The sequence below is a fragment of the Hippichthys cyanospilos genome, chromosome 4 (assembly GCF_059441005.1).
Source record: "Hippichthys cyanospilos isolate Australia breed blue-spotted pipefish chromosome 4, RoL_Hcya_1.0, whole genome shotgun sequence".
NCBI classification, from domain to species: domain Eukaryota; kingdom Metazoa; phylum Chordata; class Actinopteri; order Syngnathiformes; family Syngnathidae; genus Hippichthys; species Hippichthys cyanospilos.
This window is the reverse complement of record NC_142372.1, coordinates 19,175,798-19,198,297: the sequence shown is the minus strand read 5'-3', so window position 1 is coordinate 19,198,297 and position 22,500 is coordinate 19,175,798. Positions and strand designations below refer to the sequence as shown.

Below are 22,500 nucleotides of genomic sequence, written 5' to 3'. Positions count from 1 at the left end.
TGCAATAAACATTATAACTACTGCTTGATATTCAGCAAGACAAGCTGAAAATTTACATTACAAGCTACTTTATAGCTTCTCGTTCCTCAAACTATTGTTATCTCTGCCCTTTGTCTCAATTATGCAGTTTTTCCGTGTTGATACGATTAATCACGTCTATCGAAAATTATGCAAAAACCAGAAGGCAGTTTCTGAGCAGTTGCAGCTGTTTTGAATTGAGCAGAAAAAAACTCAGTAACACACAGTTTGCGATCGCATGTCTGTGTAAAGTGCACAAATGAGGGAATCAAAGCTGCTAAGTATACAGCGATAGAAATTATTAGTGTTGTTAAGGTACCAAATAATTCAAGGCCATATTGAGTTTATCTATTTTACCTTCAGACGACAAAACATCCACTAAATGAATGCTGCTCGAGATCAGACCATTTTTAGAACCCATCAAACAACATTAAGCATGCATGCAAAAAAAATCTGAATATTATTACAGTCAAAGGGAAACAACTGAAGAGAAAACAATACAGACATTTGGGTAAAAACAAGGTCACAGGAAATAACCTTTGGAGCATGGGCATGGTTCATCACTTTAATCAATTATCCACACTTTGAACACATTCACCTTCGTGCTCACTGGCGTTTTCTGTCATTTTTAGGACATACGCTAAAGGAAAGGCATAAGACTTCTGCAGATTCTGTGTGCCATGCTCAAGTAGGTCTCACACACACAGTCATTTGGCACGATCCTAGTGCAGTCAGCATCTTGGCAGTGCAAACTGCCTGTTTTGGCTCTACTGGGGGTGGTTCACTGAATATATCTGTGTGTACCCCTGTAAACATTTTTCAACTGAATATAGCAATATCAGCATGGCGTACAGAAAATAATTTTCGTGAAGGAGACCAGCTCAAATAATTGTATGAATGACAATTCTTCTTATAACTGAAAAGTGAAATGAGTATAAACATAATACCAACAACAGGAATGATAACTGTTCAATTTAAAGTGTGTTTTCTCCTTTTCAAATAAAGCTGCTGTTTCGCTGCCACTCCACAAGGTGGTTCTCTTTCACTTTCTTGACCAGGACGTTCGTCTATTATTGAGCTTGCCAACAGACCAGTCAGTACTATTGTTAACCTGTATGACTTTGACAGGAAGCGTTAAAACACTTGTTTTTTTTTGTTTGTTTGTTTGTTTGTTTGTTTGTTTTTGGGGGGGGTCATCAGACATCCTTCTGAATTCCTGTACAGTCCATGAAACAGTTCAAGGATTCACTCAATCAAGGATCAAGTATTAATAAAAAAAAATATGATTATTATCATGCATTAGTGGCTACCAATTATCCATCGGCTTCTTCCCCAGCTGCATCTTTGGCACTTTTCACTTGTTACACACTTGACACACGTAGTCACCTGATGGTAACTTTCCCATCTGCTCAAACCGAGGTAATTATACACCATAATTTACAAATGGTAAAATGGACTTCCACATATAGCGCTTTTACTTTCTGTCCTCAAAGTGCTTTAGATGAACTAGTCATGTATCTGATCTTAACGCAGCATCAGGAGCAATTGGTGGTTCAATGTCTTCTCTGGTGACAATGGTCAAGGGATGGAACTCACAGCTGGGAGACGACCACTCTCCCACCGAGCCACGCCGCCCCAATGTTGTGTTCATCTATGAAAGATGGCACAATGGAAGAGTAGTTATCCTGTTCGCCTCACAGTTCAGAGTCCCGAGTTCAATTCCAGCTTGCTTTGGCTTTCCTGTGTAGAGTTTGCATGTTCTAATTTGAAACCATACTCCTAGTATAAAACCCTAACCATAGTTTGAACCCTATTTTAAAATCCTGACAGTTTGAAACAAATTTGAAATCTTAGTTTGAATCGTAAACCTCACTTGAAACCCTACTTTGAAATTATAAGTCCTCCTTGAAACCACAACCCTTGACGCTGTAAATTGAAGCCCTGCACCAAGAAAAAATCATGTTAATGCCTATCCTTATTTTGACACTCAATTAAAAACCCTGCATTTTATAGAAACCCTAATTTTAAACCATAACCCAAGTTTGAAAACCTTACTTGAAACATTAACCGGAGTGTATATTGTGACAATTGCATTTCTAACTACTGTTTTTTTTTTTTGTTTTGTTTTGTTTTTTTGTTACTACAAGGAAACATCCATGACCTGACCTGAGCATCCTGGTTGTTTTTCATACAGTGTGTGATTTATGCTGCATTATTATCACAGGTTAGGTTGGTTGTGATCTGCTCATCTCAGGACTGTAAATAGACCAAATGAAGATCTATGAATGTGATTCCACATTTAGTTTCACTTGGTTTGGTTTGGCTAAGGAAGTTGATTGGAGCTGGCTCTTCAGTCCCTGCAACACTGATGTCAGAGCTTGATTCGCATTACAAGCAGAAGCCAGATTCCTTTCCAGTGAAGGTAGGACTCCGCCAAGGCTGCCGTTTGTCAGCAATTCTGTTCATAACCTTTAAGAATAAAAATTTCTAGGAGCAGCCAAGGCATTGAGAAAGTCCGATTCAGAGGCCATAGCTATGCATTTCTGATGTGGTGGTGTTGTAGTTGTTGTTGTTGTTTTGTTTTTTGTTTTTTTTTAAGCAGTGTTCTTAAAGTTTCACTGGAGCTGGGAAGCAGTTGGAATGAAAACCAGCACTTCCAAATCTGAGACCATGGTCCTAAATCGTAAAGACATGATGAAAAGACACAAAATTGTTCAGCCCAAAGCTACAGTATGCACGGGCTATGTTTTTGTGGATCACATAAGTATTTGTGTGTATATGGCATAAATGTCCATAATGTATGGGAATATTTTGCCCACTAAAGGGCATTACATTCGGGTGCAAAGCAGTCTGTCGGCAATGTTCATTTAGGCAGTGCAGTTAGCTGTTGCCTTTCATGTTGCTCTAGCAAAAACAAAAAAACGAATTAAGTTGAACCTGAGAAAGAAACAAGGGTAGTGATTGCGAGGACAAGGCTAGGCTTACTAGCTAGCACAACAGGGACTAATTTAAACTGGGAAAAAAGATGAAAAAGAAACCCCATCCTAGATTCTGCCATTGAATCCTGGGAACATATTTAAATGTAACAGAAACTCCCTTTAAATTTGTTCAGATGCTTATATCACTGTCAAATCTGGTCCGATGTAGCTGTAATTTCTTGTGACAAGACTTGATGAGGTACTTGGAGATGTCACAATGACATGAGGGAGACTAAATTCAAAGTAATTAGCTCAGGCTGCTTTTATTAGGCCTAAGACGTACAGTATTTAACGTTGAACTCTGTATGACTGTAGTAATGATATGGTATATCACCGTCATCAGACCTGTAGGTGCCGTCTCATTTTATTTGTTCAATCTTATCACGCAGTCAAACTTTTTGTATTCACTAATAGGCCAGCATTTTCTTTGCCCTTTGTGCTTTCATTTGTTGTTCTGAGTGAAACCTGCAGCAGCCTTCTGTGCTATGTGCCAGGCATTTACTTCCTATGTGTACAATGAAGCTGCTGAGAAGAGAATGTGAGAAGAGAAGAGTGCGAGAGAGAAGAAATAAGGTGCTTTGTGTGTTTAAGGATATGTTGGTCGATACAATAGAGACACTTTATAGCTTGCCTGAAAATCATTATAGTCTGACGCATGAACCTGCCTGATCAGACCTGTTAGAAGAAAATGTTCACTCTTCACATTCGAACAATCACAGCTGTCTGCAGTAAAACGCAGCCTTACGAAGGACACAAGCAATTACAAACTGATGGTCAGTGTTAATGCTGAATCTTGAAACTCAAGATGTTACATTTCATGTAATTAGTTATACTCCAAAAGTAGAATGTGACAAAGAAGAGGAAGACAGATTCTGGAAGAACTAAACCAAGTACTGTAGTTCTCTGCATTCCAGGAGTAAAGTGAATCTGGATTGGTGCAGATTGTTCAGGACAGGTTGGTGAAGGAAACAGGAGTGATGAAGAATGATGTGTATATTGTGTATACATGAAAGGATCAAATTGTATAATAAAGGAAACAATTGTAGTGTATTTTGCCAAGGCAACGAAAGTAGTCGTAGAGATGACTTTGTCTGAGAAGAGGCAGGATCACATATCCAGCTGCTTGCTTGTGAAGATAATGTTGTCTGAAGGAGGTTTCTGACTGTAAAGTAGTAGCTTGGGATACTGTGCAAGAGCTAGACAGCATAAGATGGCGGTATGTAAATTGGCTCTTGGAGGTGAGGAAGATTAAAGATTGTTCAAATGGAAATGGCAGAGCAGAAAACCCTTTCGTGGAAGCTGAGAGTCAAGAAAGTGTCATGAGACCGTTCAAGAATTGAGACAGGCTCTCAGTAGGTAGGACAGGTTACAAGGACTGGACTGCTTACTGCCAAGCTGATCAGACAGACTGGAAGGAGAGCACTTGGAATGTAGAAAAGGGGAAAATGAGACTTGTTCCTAGGATCATAGACAGCAGGAAAGCATACAAGAACAGAGGTTGGCAAAGAAGAAGAAAGACATTGAGAGGGCTCAGGAATGTCTACAAGAAGATGTGATAGCCAGACGTGGGAAGCTGAGAAGCCAGACAAAATGTGTATGATGTTTGCAGTGTTTTCCAGCTTGGACAATAAAGAAGTTGAGACGGTTAAAGATGGATGGAATGTACATCGCTTTTGGGTCAAAACAGGATCGAGAGGGATTTGTGTTGAATTCTGCCAGTAGTGCGTTTAGTAGCCATCCATCCATCCATCCATCCATCCATCCATCCATCCATCCATCCATCCATCCGTCCATCCATTCATCCATGTGTGAATTAATGGAAAGAATACTTTGAGGAGTTTATGAACGAGTAAAATAAGAGGTAAGGAAGAGTAGAAGACACAATTGTTTTGAGCCAGGGAGAAGCTTTGATAAGGGTAAGGAAGACGTTAGAAAGGTACTAAAAAAGATGAAAAATTGAAAGACAATCGGTTCTCATGATATACCTCTGGTAGTTTGGAACCATCTCGAAGAGGAAGCTATAGAGTTTTGATTGGGTTGTTTAATAGAATTCTAGAGGTTTAAAATATGCCTTTAGGAATGGCGTAAAAGTGTCATTGTGTCCATTTTCAAGAAGAAGCCCAATGTGCACTTGCTTGTGCACTTGGAAATATCAAGGATTCAAGTTAATCAGGCACATAATGAAGACATGGGGAAAAAAAACTGTGGAGGATATACCCAGGATAAAAGTGTGAAGTATCTACAGTGTGTTTGTCAAATTTGAGAACAGTAATTACAGTACTAGATATAAAAGTCTGAAGTTGTGGAGAAATGTGTTAGAATACTATAGGACATGCATGAGCATAGCAAAACAGAAGTGAGGTGTGATCTCAGTGTGACCAGGGAGGGTAAGGTGGAGGGGCTGCACCAGGCATCAGCTCTAAGCCCTTTAGACTTAGCTTGGAATGAGATCCCTATGGACTGTGATGTTTGCAGATGACATTATCATCTGCAGTGAGAGCAGGGAGCAAGTGAAGGAACATTTAGAAGGGCGGATGCATGTGCTGGAAAGGAGACGGATGAAGAATAGCAAGGAGGGTAGAGGCAGTAATAAGGAAGTGAAGAGCCAAGCAGGTTGGCGCGAATGGAGACATTATTAGGTGTGTTACATGATAGAAGAGTCTGTTAAGATGCAGTGGAACAGTTAAGAGGTAAAGCCAGCCATGGCATACGGATTAGAGAGGGGCACTGAAGAAACAACCGGGAGGAGAGCTGGTGGGAATGAAGATGTTGAGCTTTTCTTTAGGAGTTAGCAAGATGGATGGGATTAGAAATGAGCTAATCACAGGGACAGCCAAGGTTAGATGTTAGACGAAAGTTTAGACGGTTTGAAAATGTCCAGAGGAGAGCTCTTGAGTATATTAGTATAAGGTTGATGCAGACAGAAAAGGTTGATGGATGGAGTACGGGAAGACATGCAGTTGGGATTAGACAGGAGCATGCAATGCAGACAAAAGAATTTGATTGAAAAAGATGACATGCTGTGGCGACCAGTAGCTAGACAAGCTGAAAGGAAAAGATGAGGATGAAGCTGTCTGCAGTAATGTGACTTCACAGTTGGGTATTCTGTAAATAAATCTCCTCATTTAGCAGCAGAGATCTCAAGTTGAGAATGCACAACAAAGCAACAATCCTCAGCAATGGGTCAGGGCAAGAAAAGATCACTTTTTGGTGTGTTTAGGGTAGTAATTAACATTGCAGTAAAAGCTTCAGAATGTAGAATGTCCACGATAGGAGCTCCTTAATGAAATCTTAAAAGGATAAATGTGATTCCATTCATCCAAACATTTCAATCCGCTTACAAATTAAATGTCATCATTCCAGTTAAATTGCCAAATGTATTCAGTGTGCTTATGTTAAATATCAAGGTCTAATGCCAGGGTTACATTATTGAATTTCTCAACTCACCATTATTGACTTTAGTGCTATACTGTACAGTGTAGTAAATTAGACTAGCTCATTCATTGATGTATCGAATGGGAAATGTTCTTGTGGAGGGTCTTATATTGCTTTCACTTCTGTTAAATTGTTAACATTAACAATTGCTTAGTTTGCTAAACACACATTTTGTCCAGTGACTTGCTTATATATTATTCATGTTAATGCGATTAACTAACCATTTCCCGATGGTTGTAGTTCCTTAATGAACTTGTTTATGAGAAAAACCTACATGAAATACCTATAAGTACTATTATATGTTTACAATATGCCTTTCACAAACTGCCGTTTGTGAAATGGACTCTGCGTAGCACTTGCTGTTCTGTTTTCCAGCGCAGGACAAGTGTCTAAATTAGCAAGAGTTTCCTTGAAGATCTGGTTTTGGTATTTTTGTTCCTATATGCAAGTCAAGATTACAAAAAAGCCGCATGTTGCTACATGTTGTGCATACCACAGTCGACTTAATTCGCCGCCAATCAGTGCAGCTATTCTCGTTCCTTTTAAATGCAATTCAGGAGGGATGTGCTTAGAGTCCTTGACATATTGGACAAAGAAACCAATTTGCTCATGTCCAGTGGCTGGTTGACACATGCAAAGTATGTTTGTAAGGAAGTGCAAGCAGATCTCCAGGGGCAGATGAAATAAAGTTGGCTAGGGATAGTAAAGATCTCTAAAGCCTGCACTTAGAGAATTTGATTGTAGTCGTGTTGTCATATTTATGAATGTGATGCAATGCTATATACAAAAAATCTGTTTGTCTTTTTGCCGAAATTCACCATATACCTGCAGCAAGTTAATGTGGTTCCAGGAGCCGTAAAGTTCGGAGGAGTTTCTGCCTCCATGTTGTCAGTTTCACATGATGTACATAAAAGGACCCTACCTCAGGAATCTGGAATGGCCAACCATGACACAGAGAAATGAACCAATTCACCAAATAGGAATATGAAAATCAAGATACACAAGTTTTCAATCTCCAGCACAACTACGCTATCCATTAAATAGAGCCCTAACAGTGAGATGTTGAAAATACAGGATATACTGTTAAGCCCTGACTGTGAGACTTTACGAAACCTTAAGCCATATCCCACTGAGAATTGTTTTTTTTTTAATCATTCCGATTGAAATCATTCAAAATGAAGATTTCTTCTTGCTAGTTTCCATGAAACCTGGTCTATTTCAGTCTGCCGATGACATGCGTGACTCTGTTAATTTACTCAGCTCGTAAGATACATCACCATTCCAATGTCTCCAAATGATGACGTTGTGACGCATCTACATCAAGATGGAGCACGCACAGACCGGACACCACCTGTTAATTAGCTGTTTATAAACTATTTACATGATGCTCATACATGACGCTTATTTGGGTGGGCAAAAGCAATATACTGCCCCAAGAATCCAAATGAAATTACATTCAAATATAGCCGTTTGATTCTGAGTCAAGTGTTCATACAGTGCATCTTCATTCTGTTTGTTTTTTTTTTTTGGATGTTTTAAAATTTGAATCCATGGCTTCATGTAGACTTAGCTATTGAGCACCGTATACTTATACTTGCAAACAAAACTATAGGACCTTAACAATGTATCATAGGATATTTATTTGTATGCATTTCTAACGAGGAGCAAACAATGCAGAAGATACCATTCAACAACAAAACACAGTGATGTTTTTTTCCAATATTGTCACATGACTCATTCAGCGACACGGAGCTCCTCATGTCCACTTCACTAAATCCTCTGCCACATAATATCCCATTAAAAACTCCCTGATGGAGCTTCATTGGCACCGGCAGCTTTTGTGCTCCTGAAACAGCAATTAGTACAGTTAAGCCTCTGCATCCAACACCTTACAGTGCTCTCAAAACAAATGCGATTTTCACTGATGATCATCACTTTAATTGGAACGCGTCCATTATTGGGACAATAAATTAAGCGCTTGTTCGTCCTTATCTACACTGCGCGATCGTTGCAAGTTCCCAGCCATCAATGAACGTGCTATTCATTGAGCTTAATTGACCCTTTATGCTCCAATGACAAAATGTCCTCTCAGCTGCCATAATCTCCTTTCACCTTCTTATCTTCAATCTTCTGCTGCGTGCTTGCGCCTCTCCACTACTTGTGTGACTTTCTCTCTACACACAAATAAACTGCATATTAGTTTACTACAGCGTTAAAAAAAAAAATACTGCATGTAAAGAAAGACCACCCGAGCGCCCAGTCAGTTGACGTTGCTGCCAGTGCAATGAGAGGACAGTTCTCTCCGTTTCTTTTCATCTCCCTTCATGTGTCCTCTCATTCTTCCAGGGCACTGCAGCTCCTCCTTCCACCTCTCATCCGCCAGCCCTCCCTCCTCCCCTCAGTCTCTGCTAGGTGCAGCAGCATGTATGTGAGCGTGTGCGAGGCAGCACAGCCGCCTGAGTGTTTACATATCAGCCTATCAGTGCTGCTGGATTTAGCGCATCTGTAGAGGACGAAGGCATTTTGCGGATGCCCCAACTGACAAGCGAATCTCATTCCTACATACATCCACCTTCAGCTTTCAGATCTGAGCCCGTCTTGTTTGCTGCATCCCCGTCTCCATGCTTTTGGAGGCATTTTGAATTTCCTTGGCAACATGGAGCTGCTTGAATTAGAATTCTCTGCATGACAGTCTTGGTAAGTACTCAGTCTCTGTGGTGGGCTTTGAGCTCAGAGGTATAGGATCAGATTTAATATGGTGCAGTGGTGGTGCCATGTGATAGCCAGTGAGCAAATTGATCTCAGGAATAAAATTAGTAGGTAGCGGTGGAGATAGGAGGGAGGATGGTCCACTGAGGAGGCTTTCATGTCTCATTTGTGCTTTGTCATCCAAATGGATTTCATTTATTTAGCTCTGGGTGCAACACGCACAACACGTATTTGTGTGATCCGAGATGAGGTATCCCAACAATGGTATGAGTTGCTATAATTCAAGTATTTACATACTGTGATGCCTAGAATCCTGTGTTTTCTTTTTTTTTTTTTTTTAAATAATCACTGATAAAGATGTAAGCCTGCCTGTTTCCTCTTTCTCACCTCACTGACTGTTGTACCAGGGAGGTTGTTGATGCTTACTAAGCTGCCATCTCATTAACATTCATGTTACTTCAAATGCCAGTAAACTCTGCCAGAATTGCACTTAATTTATTCAGTGCTACCTTTTGCCGTTGGCAGATTTGCCACAGGTCATATCAATGGGTGGCGGTGGAGGTGCGGAGCTTTGGCTTAGGGTAAGGGGGCTAGTCTTTGATGATTTATGCAGGCCAAACAAATGATCCCTCAAATTTTAAATCCTACTGCACATCATATTTACATTAGCATAACTGTGGCTGCAATACTCCAGCAAGGGGAAGGCTCTTCTTCTCTTCATTTCAAACATTGCATAATCAATGCATGCGGTCTTGGAGTCAAACGTCTGCTCTGCTCTTGTCAAAGCTGAGCTCTTGCCATGTTTTTAAATGTGATGACTCGTATGAATTATTCCAATGAAAATAATTGATATCATTCACGAGTTACTGGTCTTCTGCTCATAACGCTTCCAGTGGGTGATCATGAGCAAAATAGGTTTTGCCTGGCAAACCTCCTTTGAATCAGTTTGTCCAATTATTATGTCAAATGTATCACTACTCTTCCCTTACTGACAATAAAGCACAGTATTGCCTTATTGATTAAAAAATAAAAAACATAAATAAAGCTGGCAAAAACGGACTCTCAATACATGTGAATGAGTTGGAGCAAAGTCTTGCAAGACCGTTACATTTTACTGTTTGAGTGGCAAGAGAACACTGTAATTAAAAATGGTGAAATCAAATGCATGACTAGGATGAAATGGAAATACAGATGAAGCACGTTTACTTGTAAAATATTATTCAATAAACATTTTCTTCCACCTTCCTTCCATCATTCTCACAGTAGTTTAGTCAAGGGGGGGCGCACTCCTGGCCGCGTGATAACTAAGTGGTTTTACCATGTTGAACTTTGACATTGGCACCATTTGGGTGAAATTTCAGCTCTCTGATGTCTTCTTTCAATGCTTTTGCTTTGATGAGAAATGCCTTTGATGTAAAGATCAAAGTATTGGACAAGAGTTTAAATAGAGGTGTCAGATTAACAGATTAGTTTCCAGCAATTAATTACAATCATAGTGAAAGTGGTATGATTATGCTTTTTTTATGCTGATTAGATCAGTTTATTTTCTGTGGGCCTCTTGTGCTTGACTTGGTGGGAGTTGGAAAAGAAAGGTCAATGACATTCCTAAGTGGACACTGATTGGCTTCTATTTTTTTGGGCACAACCTGACAGGCTCCTGATGCAGGTAGAAGGTAAAGTTCAGATACAAAAGGAAGACATGAAAATAGAACAGCTTTTGAGAGTCAGTCTAATGAATGATAAAAATTGACCTGAAAATTAAAAAAAACATGAGTTAAACATAAAAATGAAAGAGAATGTGAGAGTTATTGGTCTGGCGGTAAATGTATTTATTTATTTGTTTGTTTTTTTTCAGAAGGCGCTTTCTTACCACAAAGGCAGCTCAAGTTTAGCCTAACATACTGTAGCCATAGCTAATGGTAGCAACAAAAACGCTACTGCAGCAAACCATAGAAAAGCTCTTTGTCATGCTCTACTTGAGAAAATGTATGACTTATGAAAACGTACAGTATGAACAGTGTTTTATTACAATATATTTAAAATATTTTCTATTAATTCGGCTATTGACAAAACAAAAACAGCCAGCAAAACTAAAGGTTGCAACTAGTGCTTGGAATTGGTCTCAAATAGAGCAGCAAGTAAATAGTTTACTGCATCTGTTGAAAAAAAATCAATGACTGAGGCCACATTTATGTTCTTCTAGTATATCAGTGTTTTGAGCTGCCACAGCAACCAAATGTATCTAAAAAAAACAACTCTGGATGAGGGTTTTTCTTAACAAATTCTCAATGAGATTGAACTGAACTGTTAAACAATTACCGGTAATTGGAAATCCTAATCAATTAATCCCTCAATTTCTGATCTTGTGACAACACTAATTTATAGTGCTGAATGTAATGTTTTTATTGCTATTATGAAACGTTTTATTTATATTTAGTCGCTTCACAATTGTCAATACATTTCCTAGATTGAGGGGGAAACAGTTTCGCCCAGCTACACCGGGCAGACCCGATCTCAAATTAGTGGTAGACAATGCATGGATGGAAAGATTTCCAGAGTAAATGAAATAGAGGCATTGAACACGGTTATGCATTCAAACAATGCTTGTTAAATTCTACCGTAGCAGTCCAAAGTTGTATTTGACCGATCAAATGTATATCATTGGAGGCAGCATAGTGAAATGTATTTTTCACAAATTCATCCAGGCCTTTAGTTACAACTACAATTTGAGATGAGTTACATTCCCATCTGACTTATGCATTTGAAATTATTTTTCAATGAGAATGACCTACTCTTAAGTTGCACGCACGCATATATTTCCGATTTTTGCTTCCATTAAATGATCACAACTGAAAATTTTGTATGGCGTCTTTAACATCTTTGGCATTGCCATACAGAGTATTCCTCATAGAGCCAGTATAAAGAAATTCTGCAGATGGAAGCCTCCCAGCAACATATAATATTGATTGCAATCAGCAATTAATTTATGCCCTAATGTTTTGAGTATCTCACTTACCCTACTGCTGTCACTCTTTTCTCCAAAAAGGAAAACACCCAAGATTGTTGTTGTTAACATTAAACATGTCAAAAGCAGAAAATGACTTGAAGTAGTGCCTACCAAGCACCCAGGTTCCTATTTTGCTGCCCAGCACAAGTCTAGTGCTGTCTAACTATATTCATAAATGAAATTTATGAAAAAAAAAGGGCAGCTGTGCCATTGTGGGAGCAGATACAGCTAGCTCATTTTCTGGCAGATAAAAGCAGCTCCACTTTTCCCATTTAAGCTCACACGTGTTGTCTCGGAAAATGCACCGTGTGTGTAGTGTTAAGGACATGAGTTGACCATAAAAGGAGATGTGCCACTGCATGCATTTTTTTTTTCTTCAATTAATGTATTCAGTCAAATTGCTGCCGCCCCATTCCAACCTTCATTACACCAGATATGAATATCAAGGGTCAGTGAAAGGACATGTACTGTATAGGGATATGTTCTATTAAAACTATTGGCTCTTTTATTGTGTGATCACATCATTACACATTTGAGTCATAGCATCATTGCTGTGTGTGGCTGTTATATGCAGCTATTCTGTACATTGGGCACTACTGCCCCAGTTTCCATTAGTGGAAAATCTTTAAATAAATAATAAATATGGTGTCGTATATCCATATTCCCAAATCTAGTCCGGCCAGCAACTAATTAAAGCTTTTCAATAGAATCTTGATATCAGGATTCTCAGTTAACACCAAATCTACTGAACGGTGTTGCTTTTTTAAAATCCACTATATTCTGCAATTTGAGGCGAGTCAATCCAAGGACAACCACTATTTCCTTGTACTTTGTATGAAGGCTTATAAGGTTGAATAAGGAATAACCTTCAACAAAACAAAAAGGGATTTGTAGTATTTCACAGTACTCAGAGTGCTCAACTACTCATTTACCTACTGATGACACTGCATCAACTGAGGTTCAGTGTCTTGCTCTGCCATTACAGCACAGGCCAAACCTGTAGAAGACAGATGTTTCAAAGTGCTAAAATATACAGGATGACAATTCCATGAAACATACATTAGTTTAATCAAAAATTAAATTTGATAGTGGGTTTAAGTGTATAAGTACCATAAACTACATCCATCCAACTTGTGGCCACCCAATTGCAGGGCGCAAAAACAAGACAAACAACCATTCACACAAACAAAACGAAGAACAATTTAGAGTGCCCAATACATCTAGCATGCAAGTTTTTGGAATGTGGGCGGAAACTGTTGTGCCCGGAGAGAACCTATGCAAATTCAACACAGGAAGGCCAGAGTCGGAAGGGACCCCATGTGAGTTGGTCGTGCTAACCAGTCTGCCACTGTGCCACTCACTATAAAGTACAGTACATGCAATATATGTTTATGTTAATTCCTAATGTATTAAATACATTGTTAGCTATGCCTAATAAGATAGAAGCATAATTGTTCTTTATACAATAGTGCTCTCAGGTGCTTGCTTCTTCCTCATCATTTATTGAAAACGTGCAATCAAAACCATTACTAAATCTGGAAAATTAATTGAAGTGTTTTTTTTTAATTGTAGAGTGCACTCACACATATTTATACAACTGCTTCATTTATTTTTTTTTTAACTTGTGAAAATAACTGTCACTGACTGCCCCCTTAATTGCCCGAATTAAGTTAATAAAGCTTCTGAGTGATACAGTAGTTCCTATCAGGATCCAATGTAGCCGCAAGGGGGTACAAGCCAATGCTTTTTTGTCCCAAGCCTGGATAAATACAGAGGGTTGTGTCAAGAACGGCTGTTGACGTAGAACTTTTGCCAACTCAAACATAACTACCGTACCAGAACTTAAAAAAAAAAAAAAATGCATCAGGGAGACAGCACAATAAGGTTTTGGAGACAAAGTCAGACAGGCCAGACTGAGATTGTTTGTCCAGAGGAGAGACAGTGAATATACAGGTAAACGGAAGGCTGAGGTTTGAATTGCCGGACAGGAGGCTTAGAGGAAGACCAAAGAGGAGGATTATATATGTAGTGAAAGAGGACGGGCTGCTTGGCAGTGAATAGCACGTCCATCTCACAGTTAAAGGGACCCGAGTTCATATCCACCTCACTCCAGCCTTCCTGTGTGGAGTTTGCATGTTCTCCCCGAGTCCACGTGGGTTCTCTCCAGGCATTGCGGCTTCCTCCCACACTCCAAAAACATGCATGGCAGGTGTATTGGACATACTATTTTTTCCTGAGGCGTGATTAAGTGTGTGAATGGTTGTTTATCTCAGTGTCCCCTGCGATTGGCTGGCAACCAGTTTAGGGTGTCACCTGCCTACTGACCAAAACCAGCTGGGATAGGCCCCAGCAAGCCTGCGACCCTTGAGAGGATAAGAATCTCTAGAAAACGGAGGGATGAAAGAGGACATGAACGTAATTGGTCTGAGAGAAAAGGATGGAGGAAACAGGTTTAGATGGAGGCAACTGATTCACTATAGCAACCCCTGAAAGGAAAAGCCAAAAGAAGTTCCCATCACAAATAACCACATTTTGAAAGACTTTCTAAAAAGCCTGGAACAGATATTTTCGCATAAAAATAACATTTCATTTCAAAGACTGTTCTGAAAGCTAACTTTTAACATTTTCAATACGTACATACCTACTTTCACGTGGAGAGGGGGTTTCGGTCCCCACTTGCTGCGTCATCAGTAGGTAGGCCTAAATGACTAGTTAGTGTAAAAAGCTTTGAGTACCCAAGGTAGAAAAATGCTATATAAGCGAAAGTCCATTTACCATTTTACTATTTTCCAGTATATGAGATAACACTTTTCCTGTATGCTGTTGCATAAACTAGCAAAACTCTTAAGCTTTTGTTCTGTCCATCGGCGCACTCCAGAAGTGTTTGTGAAGGGAAGTATATCGTAGAGGTAACTTTGGTAGGATGTTTTGCACTGAGATGTTAGGCCAAAGAGAAACAACCAATACAGGGCTTGAACTTGGCTTGCAGATTTTTATCTTATTTTGTTTTTATTTTTTTCCAAAAATCTGTCGGGCAATGTTTTAGACTAGAAAAACAACATAACCACCTTTATTTGCACGGAAAACGCTCTAAGCTCGGATTCAAATACAATTTTTGACTAATTTGCTGTATTAGTTTGCCTTAAAGTACAGACATGTAGGCCTACATGATATCCCAGTGTGCCTTATATCCAGCACACCCTATCTATACAGTAGACGTCTAACTCTAAGGCTTACTCTGAACCGTAAGACGGACATGCTAACCACTTGCTCCCACAGACCAAAAACAATTGTACCATCCGTGCAAGCAGAAGTACTCCATGTTAATGCGTCAATCTAACAGCTTAAGTATACAGTGCTGAAGGCCAGGTGTGTAATTTTCTGGCTGCAATCCTGAGGGCTTTTTCTCGATAATTAACAACTAACGAATGATTGTTATTCATTATTACATATTTAAAATATACTACTCATCTGCTTCACCTTTCTCTGTGGAGCACATATTTGGATTTTACGTCTGCCTCATAAAGCCGTTTTTTTTTTTTTTTAAGTATCTTTGACTAACCTCCCATAAAGTTCAGATGTTTTCATAGCTGTTTGCTGATATTTGTGTTGTTTTGTAGTCATATCTTACCACAATTCTTTGGATACATTCAAAATGAATTATTGGAGATTGGATTTTACAAATACCTTTCACAGTTTTTTGTTGTTGTTATGATTATTATTGTTCAGTAACATTGTCCTTTCAGATAACTGAAAGGATATGACAAGAAAGCACAACTAAGTAACTTGTTGGCTTTTATTTTATGACTACACAGGCTCAGCCCTGTTTAAAAGGCAAGTTTTTGTTATGAAAAAAAGTGCCATATCTTCTGTACTTGAGTGTCTTCACTCTGTTACATAGCATTTTGTATTAAATGCTTTGGACATTCATTTGTATCTTTCTCTTGATTAGTGCCTTTGAACAATGAGATTTCTCTGATGCTTTGAAAGAGCTCTGCATGGACCATGCTTTAAGATATGACTACAAAACAACACAAATATCAGCAAACAGCTATGAAAACATCTGAACTTTATGGGAGCTTAGTCAAAGATACTTAAAATGGCAGTTGATGTGTGGTGATTTAATACGAGTTTATGATGTAATTCCGAACACTGTCAATAGTCAGGGGCGAAACGTTTACTTGCTGTTGTTAGTATCTACTAAAGCAGAGATTAAGGTGTCAGGAGCAGACCACAGGTTAAATATGGAAATATGAACACAAGACGGACATATGCCGGACATATGCCCTAATTACTTTGAAATGACAGAAATAACTAATAAATAATGCATTACAGTGTGGAAGTAACTCGCCCAGCACTGGTGCTTACTGTGAATCTTAGACACAATAGGCCTTCCTATTCTGAGGATATTTGTTTGTTTACCGAAGGGGCTTGGACTCGCTGTCAGTGCTCCATTTCATTTTCGTGAGGGTGTGAACGTTTACGAGGTCACTCTGCAGCGACGGAGAATTTACCTCTGACTTCCTTGGAATAATTAAACTGGGTCCTAAATTAACTTCGCAAGCCATAACTCAACTGATGAAACCTTTCGAGGATGCAGGCTAGAACAACTCAATATCACGGACACTGGGCTTAATGTGAGAGCGACACTGAGAATGATATTGAGGAAGACTTTTTCATGAAACAGTGCATACAAAACACTTTGTCCTAGTACTCATGTGAGTAACCCACAAAAATAATGATGTGCACTCCTGTGATATAGTTTGAGTGAACTTCAAATGCAAAACCACATGGATAAATGTTCTGTTCGAAAATTAATTTTCATGCTGGAAATGGACATTTTTTTGGAAATATTCTAACTACATAGCATGCTTCCGTTTTGATTTGCTCTTTATATTTTCGTATTGCCTTTAACCAAATCTCTGGAACATATACCACATAAGCAGTGACACCATTAAAAAAAGGTTGTTTCATGCTGACTTCATTTGGCATCCGTTTAGACTGCAGACCTAAACGGCAAAGTTTGAAGAAATCCTACGGCATTAAGAGCAGAGGCGATGCAGAGGGTTGGGGCATTACAGGAGTACAATAGTGGTAAACCAAGAAGACATAGTAGACTAATGCAAACCGTCACAGCATGGAAAAGAGCTACTGATGTTCTTCCCCTGTAGACCCATTTCAAAGAAAGAGAAAATAAATACTGATGTACTGAGGGAGATAATAACAGCTAACATTGATTTTTTTTTTTCTCACCAAGAAAAAAAAACAGTAATACGTGTAAGAGACATTTTAAAATGCATGACAACCTTTTATAAAGATCATGGTCATATTTGCGCAGGGTTGTTTGCTGAATTTCCTTTCTAAGCTGCGGCTCAAGGTCAAAACAAAGTGATGTTTTTGTGAGATATGTGCTGTAAAGCCAGATCACACGGATTGCTCCCCGTTCCTTACAACACGGCGTCATAAATCATGCATGTGCTCTGGTAAGAAAATCACCACAGAATTTGCATTTATTTGCTATGGATTCGTAAAGGCAGGGGACATGTCATGCTCGTTCACATTTCTCTCTTGAAATAATGAAATAACATGTCGAGGAGATAAACATGTCATTGGCATTTTTGCAGTCATTACTGCAGCAGTATTGTTTTTCATCCAATGCCTTATTCATTAACAATAAGCACTCACTGTGTTGAGTGGAATTATAGATTTGTGTTGCATTTTGAAAAATTTAAAACAATTTAAAGCTGCTTTCTGTCTTGCAATGAGGCACAGTTCATATTTGTTCAGTAGCAGAATCTTTCTGGTCCTTTCTATTAACCAATTTTGATGTCTAAAAGCAGGATAATTGACAGCCAAAGCTTTTAAGATCACTGCATATGTGCAGTTTAATACTTTGAAACACTCACAGAATGTGGTTTATGCAATGCACGAAAGCTGGGCCACAAGCCTGTGATTCATATTTTCATTGTGGGTATTAAAAAAATCAATTTAACTTGTTCCTATTTCCAAATACATTTGCTTCACATAGCGCTTTCCATTGCTAACGCGGTGCCTTACAAAGCTGCTGCACAGGTATAACGGACTAAAAAAAAAAAAAACGACTGATGCATAGTGAAGTAGCACTTGCTAAGCGAATTGAGAGCATCAAAGTGAAAATGAAATTCTCACTCCACTGCACTCATTATTTCAAAGTTGGCAGAAATCTGTTAAATATTCCTCCTAGTTCAGAATATTTTTAAAGTGATTCCCATGTGCCTTGATAAAAGTCGTTGACATGCTCAGGTCAATATACCCAAAGGAACAACATACTTGCAAACCATTTTTTGAGATGATTCTGTCTAATTTATCACGGCGCCCCTCAACTGTGGGGTTTGCTAATGGAAGAACAGCTTTTGTTCCCATGGCAACTAGGTGCAAAGCTGGTGACCACTTTTTCAGCCTAAGGTCTAAAAGAATTAGTGAACAAAGTCCACAAAAGACTACATGATGATGATAAAACAGACAATGTTCTCTATTTTCATCACCAAGCTACTAAGTAGTTATACTCAATTAGTGTTTCAATCACACACTAGTGTACAATGAATAATATTATATATAAGTACAATTACAATTTGGGGCTATGCCAGTGCTTCTCAAATAGTGGAGCGAGGTGATGCCAGGGGGGGCACGGATGATCCCAGGAAAAAGGCTTTGTTTTTGTCATGTGGAATGTAATTGCAATAAAGTCATAATTTTCATCATTTTCTTTTAGTTTCAGGCACTTTGGTGCACTTGCTTCAAGCTATACCCGTTCAAACACGATAAAAATAATTAACAGTTGTTGAAAGTTGATTTATATTGCCTTTTTCTGTTGTTAATGTTAAAAAGGATACATGTGTAGGTATACTTAAACAATTTTCATCAATAATGATCTTATTTATATTCAGTGCATCGACTGGGGGGGGGCGAAAAGATTTCTCTTTTCTAGGGGGGTCCTGGCAAAATATAGTTGAGAAAAACTGGGCGATGCCAACACAATAAGAACAGACTCCTTTATAAGCTGAGAACCAAATGTATGTGCAACATTCATTCTGAGTTCCTTTCTGATTGTGCCCAGCCCTTAACTTGTTTTTTTCATCCCTCCGCAGGTTCACAATAGGATGGTCTCTGCTGAGGCAGGGGGGCACAGCTACTTAGTGGCGTGCTGGCAGCCTATCCTCGTCCTGATGCTGGGAACCGTCCTCTCTGGCTCAACCACCGGCTGCCCTTCCCGATGTGACTGCAACGCCCAAGAGCGTTCGGTCGTGTGCCATCGAAGACGATTGGCTACTTTCCCTGAAGGCATCCCAACTGAAACCAAGCTCCTGGACCTGAGCAAGAATCGTCTAAAACTTCTTGGGCCAGAGGAATTCATCAACTACCCACAGCTGGAGGATCTGCAGCTGAATGAAAACATCATTTCATCCATCGAGTCCGGGGCATTTAGCAACCTGATGAATCTACGGAATCTCGGGCTGCGCAACAACCAGCTGAAGCTCATTCAGCTCGGGGTGTTCACAGGCCTTAACAACCTCACACAGCTGGATATTAGTGAGAACAAAATTGTCATTCTGCTGGACTACATGTTCCAGGAGCTCTACAACTTGAGGGTATTGGAAGTAGGTGACAATGACCTGGTTTTCATCTCGCCACGATCGTTTCATGGCCTCAGCAATCTTGAAACGCTCAACATTGAGGGTTACAAGCTGTCCTCTGTGCCCACCGATGCCCTGAGCCATCTGCACAACCTGCTGTCACTTCGATTACGCTATCTGAACATCACTGCCATTAGGGATTACTCATTCAAGCGGCTGTATAGGCTTCGAGTACTAGAAATATCACAGATGCCGTCCCTGGATACCATGACCCCAAAATGCTTGTTTGGAATCAACCTGACGTCTTTAGCAGTCACAAATTGTAATCTTACAGCCATCCCGTACCAGGCAATCAGTCACCTAAGATATTTACGCTTTCTGAACCTGTCTTTTAACCCCATTGTTACTGTAGAAGGGAACCAACTTCACAATCTACAAAAGCTCCAGGCTTTTCATTTGGCTGGTGGCAGATTAATTGCCATTGAGCCTTACTCTTTCCGAGGACTAAATCATCTGCACATTCTCAATGTCTCTAGTAATAGATTGAGCACCCTGGAGGAGTCCGTCTTCCACTCGGTGGGTAATTTGGAAACGCTGGCTTTGCATGACAACCCCTTGGCCTGCGACTGCCGCTTGCTCTGGGTTTTCCGCCGGCGGTGGAGGTTAAACTTTAATAGACAGCAGCCCATCTGTGCGTCACCTAGTGTGGTGCAGGGAAAGGAATTTAAAGACTTCCCAGATATCCTGCCTTCTGATAATTTCATCTGCCAGAAATCTAAGATTTTGGAGAACAAGGTTCAAGAGAGCCACGTGGATGAAGGAACTACGGTTAGCTTTACTTGCCAAGCTGAGGGTGAGCCGGTCCCTGTTATCATGTGGCTTTCTCCTAAGAAGGACTACATTACCACAAAAACCGTGGGATCAAGACTGTCTGTGTCCGATGACGGCAGGCTCGAGGTCCGTTACGCCCAAATTCAAGACAACGGGACCTACTTGTGCATTGCAAGCAACGCAGCAGGCAACGACACCAAAGTTGCTCACCTTTTTGTACATAGCTACTCTCCTAATTGGCCCCACCAACCAAACAAGACATTTGCCTTCATTTTCAACCAACCCAGCGAAGAAGGCGCGAATGTGACCCGGACCACAATTCCGTTTCCGTTTGATGTAAAGACCCTCATCATTGCGACCACGATGGGGTTCATCTCCTTCCTTGGCGTTGTACTCTTCTGTCTTGTGATACTGTTCCTCTGGAGCAGAGGGAAAGACAACACAAAACCAAGTATAGAGGTCGAGTATGTACCACGCAAAGAAGAAACGGAAGAGACTAGTCCACCTGAGACACCCATACAATTCAACATGAAAATCATGTGAAGCACAAAGGTACTCTGGACATATGAACTCAGTGGGAATACGCACTATGGTTGCTTCGAAGGTGTACTCGAGTGAAAGCAGTTACACAGTTGCAAGATCATTTTGACACTATGTACTTTGTCTTTCTTTCTTTCTTTCTACCTTTCTTTCTTTCTTTCTTTCTTCCTTTCTTTCTTTCAAACTTCTTTTTCTAAGAAAACGTCAAAAACTGTAAACTGTTCTGGCAATACTCTAGTATGTTAACATGCACACTTACAGTATATCGGGTGCCTGCATGTAACCAATGTACACCAGTTAACAATGACAAGCACAAGTGAAACAAGTCTTAAAACAAATTAACTGAATTAAGAATACATACAATATGATTCCATCCTTACAAATCGCCATTGATACAGAAAAGCACATTTTAATCAGCACAAATCAAGCAAAGACATATTAAGTATCTATATGAAGTACTGTATATGTTTTGAAATGTGTTACATGTTATTAAGATTTAATGGTTAAGTGAAATAAATAATTTATTCTTAATCTGGTTCCATTACATTATAATAAATGGTGGGCATGTTAACACACAAAGATGAATAAGAGGCCAGAATGTGAGCTTTTTTGCCAGCAAAGAAAATATATCAAATATTTTGACATGTTCTACATGTTTTTGTGTTGTACTTTTTTTTTCTTTTAAAAAAAAATATTTTATTTCTTTGCAATGCATTTTATGGATGGGATTTAAGCAAATTATAACCTCAAGAAGAGACTATGTATTTGATGTACCCTTTTTCAAAAGTGAAAGCAGGTCTAATGTTTATGGAATATGTAAGAACTGTTCAAAATGCAACAAATGAATAGTGCAGTATATAATCACTTTGAAAATAATTATGATTTAGTGTTAGTTATATTGGGAATACTAGCTGTGTGTTTTTCAAAAAATAGTGAAGCTCAAATCCTTACAGTTGCTATTATTTCTAAATGCAAATGCGTTGGTGAAATCTGGACCTACATGGAGAAAAAGGAATAAAAATGCGTTATTTCTTTGCATTCCTGTGTTCCAGAAAGTATTATGCAGTACACAGTACATTTGCACACTGGGCATAATTCTTGCATCTCAAATCCACGATTTTCCTGCACCTCAAAAAAAGTCCTGGTCATCGTATTGTGAATGAGCAAATGTTGATTTAAATGAGCAATTGTTGGTAACTGACTTTGCATCCGTCCATCCGTTATCTTAACCCCTCATCTTCACAACGGTCCCAGGCATGCTGGAGCCTATCCCAAGTGTCTTCTGGTACTAGGCGGGGTACACCCTCAACTAGTTACCAGCTAACAGAAGGATACACAAAGACGAACAACCCGTCATACTCATTTAGAA

The 22,500-nt window shown here is 39.4% G+C and overlaps 1 protein-coding gene across 1 annotated transcript; it reads left to right on the top strand.

Annotated features, from left to right (window-relative positions):
- Nucleotides 1–8,858: 8,858 nt before the first annotated feature.
- lingo1b (leucine rich repeat and Ig domain containing 1b) lies at nt 8,859–22,169 on the top strand. The gene is made up of 2 exons (XM_088413142.1): nt 8,859–9,128; nt 19,275–22,169. The coding sequence occupies exons 1-2, from the start codon at nt 9,117–9,119 to the stop codon at nt 21,132–21,134; spliced, it is 1,872 nt and encodes a 623-aa protein (XP_088269268.1). The 5' UTR covers nt 8,859–9,116; the 3' UTR covers nt 21,135–22,169.
- The last annotated feature ends 331 nt before the right edge of the window (nt 22,170–22,500 follow it).